Source organism: Gossypium raimondii, chromosome 9 (assembly GCF_025698545.1).
Source record: "Gossypium raimondii isolate GPD5lz chromosome 9, ASM2569854v1, whole genome shotgun sequence".
NCBI lineage: Eukaryota > Viridiplantae > Streptophyta > Magnoliopsida > Malvales > Malvaceae > Gossypium > Gossypium raimondii.
In genome coordinates, this window is record NC_068573.1 from 31,207,885 (window position 1) to 31,215,753 (window position 7,869).

General features: G+C 33.4%; 1 protein-coding gene across 1 annotated transcript; it reads left to right on the forward strand.

Moving 5' to 3' along the window:
- The first annotated feature begins 3,075 nt into the window (after positions 1-3,075).
- Positions 3,076-6,380, forward strand: LOC105798985 (protein CHUP1, chloroplastic). Its single transcript, XM_012629280.2, has 6 exons — positions 3,076-4,532; positions 5,049-5,180; positions 5,252-5,433; positions 5,517-5,628; positions 5,852-5,986; positions 6,094-6,380. The coding sequence occupies exons 1-6, from the start codon at positions 3,309-3,311 to the stop codon at positions 6,217-6,219; spliced, it is 1,911 nt and encodes a 636-aa protein (XP_012484734.1). The 5' UTR covers positions 3,076-3,308; the 3' UTR covers positions 6,220-6,380.
- Positions 6,381-7,869: the final 1,489 nt, after the last annotated feature.

A 7,869-nucleotide genomic window follows, 5' to 3' on the forward strand; every position in this document is an offset into this window, starting at 1 on the left:
CTTTATATTTTTTATTTATTTTCATACTCATACATTCATGCATTTTTTCCATCTTTTATGTATCATTGTATATGTGCATTAAATATATGCGTATACATGTTTGCAAATTCTATGGTATATTGTATTTGTATATATATTTGTAAATATTTACGTATATATGCTTTAAATTATAGTATCTGATCGATTGTATATTAACTCTTCAACATACCCTTTTTGAAAATGTATTTTGGTTTTAACCTTTCATCAAAGTTATTTTCTTGATTTAAAGGTTTTTTTTTTGAATAAAAGCATTTTTGGAAGTTTGGGATTTTCGAGGAAATTGAGCCCTAACGTATTGGTTTCGATTTTCTTTGTCAATCCTTAATGACCGAGAATATTTTTATTCAAAATGCATAAAATCATTTTGGGAACTTAACTTGTTGTGCCCTAACGTATTGGGTGTGGCATGTTACTTTCTCGAAATGAAGATTTTCGTATAAAATAAAAGTGATATTCAAAGTTTGGGCATTATGAGGAATTGTACCCTAACGTATTGGGACTCAATTTCTGTACATGACTTGAACAATTGATTATCCTTTTTCAAATTCCATCATTTGAGTTGATTTTAAAATCTTTTTAACTTTCGACACAAAAGACATCAAATAATCAATTTGGTACCGATTTTGGGCGTTACGAGGGTGCTAACCCTTCCTCGTGCGTAACTGACTCCCAAACCTGTTTTCAAAATTCGCAGACCAAAATAGTTTTTAAGGTGGATCGGTCACACCTTAATAAAGGATTGGTGGCGACTCCAGTTTTATTTTTAAAAGTCGACAACTAAGTTTTCAAAAAACGGTTTCGACAATAATTATTAGTTAAAAATGTTGTGCTAATTCCAAAATAGAATTAATATTAGAATATAACTCTAAGCATAGAATATCAAGAGTTGTTTGTTGTTTAAAAATTCTTGTTTAGGCAGTTCAGACCATCCATACATAGTGTTTTGATCTAAGATTTCAATTCTTCCATGTTTTAGCATTAGCATATATATTGTTTCATGGAGCTAAGGTCCAAAATATGGAAGAAACATGTGTTTCCACAACTCTACCGCCCAATCAATTCTGGTCCACTTAATCCCTATTTCATGACCACATTTCTTTCCAACTAAGTAATGGGAAACCTTTCTCCTTTTACATGAATCCAATTTTCATTTCATCCGGGAAAAGCCATATTTTTCTCAACAATTTCTTTGTCATTTGACCCAATAGCCTTCCGTTAGATAGGAATAGATTTGTTAAATACTAATAACTCTCGGATGGAGTATTAGAACGGAAAAATCAATTAGATAATGAACTATTGGTTCTAAGCCATATCTAGTGATGAATCAATAATTCCAAATGCTTTTCTTGTGTATTCTTGATAAACCGACATTTATATATAGATGTAGGAGGATCTGTTTGGGAAGTGAGAAGCCTTTTTGACATCTGTTCATCTGCAAAGAATTCTCAACGTGAAAACACAGAGACAAAGGGCTGATCTTTGAATAGGAAAAAGAGTGGATCTGCAGGATCCCAAATGAATTGGCTTATTCGAAAAAAAACATTGTTCTTTGAAATATCTAGTTGTGATAATTATAATTTAAATTGCAATTATTAGTCAAAATAAATTTTGATGTAAAAAAAGTTGTGTTAATTTTATTGATGTAAAATAAAGTTATTACTAAAATAGAATCCTAAGTATCTTAATTATCACTTGATTAATATATTAGAGTCAATAATGTTAATAAACTATTATTTTGAATATTTTGCATGAAATAAATAAAGTAAAATTATATTGTATGTTAAATATATTTTAATTATGATTTAGAAAATTTCTATCATAATATTTGAATTGATAAGTTAATATATTTTAATTATATTCAATGATTTAAATAAAAATATTATTTTATGTTAATTACTGTAATTAAAAATAATATCTAAAGTTGATTAAATATTAAACTTATAAGCTCACATGCAATGCATGTGACATTAGCAACTAGTAATAACAAATATATGATTTGTATAAAAATGACTCAAATTACTGGAACTTAATAACCATAATTGTCTAAACTGGATTGAACCAACTGGTTGGATCGAGTGAGTACATGTTAGGATACTGGGTCACGAGGCTAGAACTTTAGTCTCGAAATCCATGCGATCTTAGACTATTTATCGGTTTCAAATCCTCTTAAATCAGTCTAACGAGTCGCAAAGTGAGAATTTACAATAAAAATTCTCCAAAGCATCGAAAATAAAGTGGAAACAATTTAAAAACAAAGAAACAACTAGAGAACAAAAAAAAGCCACAAGAAAGCAACGCTCGTAAGGTGTTTGAGTAAATGTTCTTAATAATATTCAAATACTATGAAAAATATGATGCATTCACTCAAACACCTTGAGAGTGTTACTTTCTTGTGCCTTTTTCTGTTCTATCGTTGCTTCTTTGTTTTTAAGTTGCTTCCGCTTTATTTGCAGTGTGTTGGAGAATTTTTGTTGTGAATTCTCACTTTTGTAAGAGTTAGGTTGACTTAAGCGGATTTGAAATCAAGAAAACACCTAAGATAGCACGGATTGCAAGATTAAAGTTTTAGTCTCGTGACAGTAACACTTGGTGTGCGGATTTTTTATTTTGGCTTTTCTGTCGATTAAAGCTCTTTTGTCTTTGAATTATTCCGTTTTATTTCAATGCCTTGTAGAAATTTCTTTATGAGTTCTTATTTTCGAGAGGTAGGCTAAATTAGTTGGATTTGAAGTAAAAAAATGGTCTAATTTTACGTGATTTGCCATATTAAAGTTTTAACCTCGCGACATTAGGATATTAATTCAGAATTACTTGTGAACCAATACAACCTAATTAAATCAACTATTAAACCAATTTATTTAATTAAAATATACAAATTCATCCTACCAACAAATTAATAACATCGTCGATTCCACCACCTGGTTAATAAATTAAATTACTCTTACGTTACGTACTTTATCGCTTCCTTTAAAAAAAAAGAAAAGACACGCGAACTTGATCGAATAAAACCCCAAACACAAAAATGTCGTTTACACTTTTTTTAACTCACGAGTGTCGATCTTGTTAACGTTCTTCTTCTTATTTTTTTTAATAAAAAAATTTTGTCACGAACTCAGTTCGAGACCTCACTGTCTGAAAAACCATACAGACAACGACGTTGTTTTTGGTTCCCTTCTCCTTCTTACAGATCACAAATCAGAGGACCCTGTAAAAAGTCTAAACCAAACCCAGAGAGAAGGAGAAAAAAAGCTTTGAAAAAACGCCTTATCATGGTGGCTGGTAAGGTAAAATTAGCAATGGGTTTAACAAAATCACCTTCAAACCCAAGCCCAAAAGCTTCCTCTAAATCCTCATGGCCGTCTCCATCTCCAAGCTCGGCTACTAAAAACACCAGTTCCCAAAAAGCTGTTACTTCACGTTCTTCGTTTGGAGTTTATTTCCCACGGTCGTCGGCTCAGGTACAGCCTCGGCCACCGGATGTGGTGGAGCTCCTACGGTTGGTCGAAGAGTTGAGGGAACGTGAGTCTAGGTTGAAAACGGAGGTTTTGGAACTCAAGCTTTTGAAAGAAACGGCAGCCATTGTTCCGAAGCTTGAAAATGAGATCGTTTTGAAAAATGAAGAACTGGAACGAGCTTTGAAAGAGGTTGAGAATCTGAGGAAGGAAAATGGGAGGTTGAAAATCATGGTGGAGGAAATGAGAGGCAATATTGAAGAAGAAAAGGAAGGAAAGGAGAGGAAAGTGAGGGAAATGGAGGAAGAGATGAAGAAAACGGCGTCCTTTAGAGGCGAGTGCGTTGAGAACTTGAGGAAGGAAAACGAGAAGTTGAAAATGGTGGTGGAGGAAATGAGAGGAAAAGTTGAAGGAGAAAGGGAGATGAAGAGAACGGCGTCGTTTAGAGGCGAAAACGACGACAATTTCTGTTCTTCGCAGCGGTTTCAAGGGTTAATTGAAGTCAGTGTGAAATCAAATCTGATTAAGAATTTGAAGCGAAATCACAGTAAATGTACGGACGCCATTGTTGTTAAAGTTGAGAGCTCGGAGTTTAAAAGAGAGGAACTCGAAGTCGAAACCGACAGACCGAGTCACTCGGAGGAACTCGTTGAGTCGAACGGCAGATCTCGTGTCCCTAGGGTCCCAAAACCACCGCCGAGGCCTTCGTTATCCTCGTCAACTTCATGTACAGAGAAGCAAATCCCACCTCCTCCTCCGCCGCCGCCGCCGGCCGTGAAGCAAGTTGCACCGCCTCCTCCGCCACATTCGTTACTCAAAGCTATAGCTCCGCCACCACCTCCTCCGCCTCAGAAGGGGATGAAGACGGTTGCGGCGAAAGTAAGGAGAGTTCCGGAGGTTGTGGAGTTTTATCACTCGATTATGCGGAGGGATTCAAAGAGAGATGCCGGCGGGTGTAACGTGCCGGAAGCTTTACCGGCAACGGCGAATGCGAGGGATATGATTGGGGAGATCGAGAATCGGTCAGCTTATTTGCTAGCGGTGAGTTCCTGTTTCCGGTTTTCGTTTATTTTACGATAATGCCACTGTGAATAGGCATGATCTTTGGTGGTGGTCCGCGACTTTATTGCTCTCGTTTGATTATTTATTGCTAGTTTAGATAAGACAGTACTTAGATTCGATGGTGGAATTTATTAATACTTAATAAGGTTAAATTTTACACTTAGACCCTGTATTTGATAAAAGTTATGGATTTTGTCCCTGCACGTAAATTTGGTCATTTTAGTCCCGTTAAATCTGATGAAATAAATATAACATCATATGTGTAATGCCACATATTACTCACTAAAAATCTAGTTAATGGATTAATGGCTGTCATTTGAAAAGTATAAGGGCTTAAAATGATTCCATTAAAAAATATAGACTAAGACTAAAATTTCAAATTTGAAAAAGTACAGGCACCAATTTGATCAAATTGAAGTCTACAACTTTCACAAAGTGCGAGGACTAATAACATTGTTTGGTTCCATTAAGTCAGCTTTTGTGATTATTTTGCAGATAAAAACAGATGTAGAAACACAAGGAGATTTCATAAGGTTTTTGATAAAAGAAGTTGAGAATGTTTCGTTTACTGATATCGAAGATGTTGTCCCCTTTGTTAAATGGCTAGACGATGAGCTCTCCTACTTGGTAACCTTTCGTTTTTTCATTACTACGCTTCTGGTTTTCGGTTTTCGTTTCAACTTTAATTTTTTATTTAGGTCGACGAAAGAGCCGTGCTTAAACATTTCGAATGGCCGGAGCAGAAGGCTGATGCCTTACGCGAGGCAGCATTCGGCTACTGTGATCTCAAGAAACTAGAATCCGAGGCCGCATCGTTTAGGGATGACGCTAGGCAACCTTGCGGTTCGGCTCTTAAGAAGATGCAGGCTCTGCTTGAAAAGTAAATAATATATCAAACTCCTTTTGCTTTTAGTTGCTTTCATCAGTTCGTTCGTATTCAAGTTATTAATGACATAATCGCAGGCTCGAGCTCGGTGTTTACAACCTCTCTCGGATGAGAGAATCCGCAACCAGGAGATACAATGGTTTCGGGATTCCTACGGATTGGATGCTCGAAACCGGAATTGTGAGCCAGGTAATTTAAGAATGTAAATCAAGATACAGGTAACTTCAAGAAAAATAAAGACTCGGACACCATAGGAAAAGAAGAAAACCGGATTCTTTAAGTTGGATAATGACTGCAGATCATTATATTTATTATCATCGGAGTTCGACGATGCTTTCTGTATCCATCTGAATTAGGCACGAAGTTTGTATGAACTTATCCTCCAACTTATTAAACGTCGATGAATTCGCAGATCAAGCTAGCGTCAGTGAAACTAGCAATGAAGTACATGAGAAGAGTATCTGCAGAGCTCGAAGCTGTCGGGGGTGGACCCGAAGAAGAAGAGCTGATTGTTCGAGGCGTTAGATTCGCGTTCCGTGTACATCAGGTTAACGACATTCTCATTAATTCATACGAGTTTAATCTACCAACTTTGCTTTTTCCAGGATTGAGAAGATAATTAAAAAAAGAAACCGTGTTTTTGTTTATGGACAGTTTGCCGGAGGATTCGACGTCGAAACGATGAGAGCTTTCCAGGAGTTGAGAGACAAAGCGAGATCGTGCCATGTACAATGCCAAAACCCACACCAGAAATTGATTTGCAGGTCAACACCATGTTAATCTCTGTAGCAAACTCAGCTACTGAGCGAGTCCCTTGCTAATGTTTGTGAATACAATAGTAGATGCTATTTATTTATCCACACATTCAATTCATTACAAGTGCATAACCCGATCCAACAGTTAAATTTATCAATATAATTTTACTTGTTATGCGTGTAAAATTTTAAACCGATTCGATATCTCTATCTATCGATATAAAATGTTACATATAAATACATCTTTAACGGTTCAATGTCTTTTTTAAATATAATAATTGAATCATTAAAATATTAATAGTATTAATAAATTCTGCATATTTTCATTTTAGTAAGAATTTTCAATTATTTGAGTTTTTCGTTTAGATTTGACAGTTAAGTTTAGATTAATTTGAATTATTTGTTCGAATCATTTAAGATTGATATCTTTTAAGATTTGAATTATATTAAATTTCGAGAAAATCAACTATTAACATTTTATAATCGAGTTAATTAGATCGAATAATAGGGTTTACGTGATAAATGACGCGTATATTTGAATCATGGGAAGTAATGGCTTTGTATTCGCTATTTGGTTAGATGGTATATTATCCTTTTTAACCCTTATTAAAATTAGTATTTCATTTTAATCCCTTTAACCCTTCAATCAAATAGAAAAAATTATATTTTAGCTCTTAAAATAATATTTCAATCATTTTAATGCAACATTTTTACCTTTGCTCTCGAAATATTTTAGTTTCATCTTTATCTTTCTAAAACAAAATTTTTAGCTTCATCTTTGTATTGAGTTTTTAGAGCCTATTAAATTTGTGTCTTTGCATATAGGGGTGAGCGTTCAATCGAATCGAGTGAAAAAATTTCGAGTTAATCAAGTGGACGAGTCTTATTTTATTATCCTAACTCGATTTGAAATTTTTTCGAATCGAGTCAAGTGAAATGAAATTCAAGTTGAGCCGAATCGAGTGAAATTATTCGAGTTAAATTAAAAACATTGAAAATGTCAAATTAAAATCTTGCTAATATAACTAATTTTATATTAGAACACATAAATTTGAGACCGCATACATATTTGAAAACTTTTTCAAAGCAAAATAAGAAAAAAAATATTTTAGTATGATAATCTTGAATCATTAATTAACTTATTTAGGTTCGAAATTATTATCTTAGAAACTTTTTAAAATTTTAACTTTCTTTATATATTCTTTAATTTTTTATAAAATTTTTATACTTTTTAAAAAAATTAGAATTTTTATAAATACTTTAAAATTTTGAAAATTATTTTGATTTATTTTGTAATTTTTGTTGAGAGAGAGACCAAATTATTTATTTTCAAAATTGACAGGGACCAAAAGGGTATTTACATCAATCATTATTTGAGTTATTGAATTATTCTAATTATTTGAATTGCAAAATTGAACTCGATTCGAACTCAAAATCCAAAATACTTATATGAGTTGACTCGAAAAAATGAAATAACTTGATTCGATTAACTTGAAATTTGAATTTTATTTAATTTTTTCGAATCGAGTTTTGCTCATCCCTATTTGGATGTGTGGATGTCTATGTTCAACATACGAGGTTAGATTTAGATTGAAAAAAAATCACAATTTTATCAATAAAGACAGAAAATCTCGAATTTTATCATATAAAATTATTAAATGTCACATTGATGATT

What these genes read in the sequence shown, in the direction of transcription:
- LOC105798985 (XM_012629280.2), top strand. Translation starts at nt 3,309, where the DNA reads ATGGTGGCTGGTAAGGTAAAATTAGCAATGGGTTTAACAAAATCACCT. An exon ending in AAACCGGAATTGTGAGCCAG is followed by an intron (nt 5,629 to 5,851) that starts GTAATTTAAGAA and finishes ATGAATTCGCAG; the next exon opens with ATCAAGCTAGCGTCAGTGAA. An exon ending in TCGCGTTCCGTGTACATCAG is followed by an intron (nt 5,987 to 6,093) that starts GTTAACGACATT and finishes GTTTATGGACAG; the next exon opens with TTTGCCGGAGGATTCGACGT.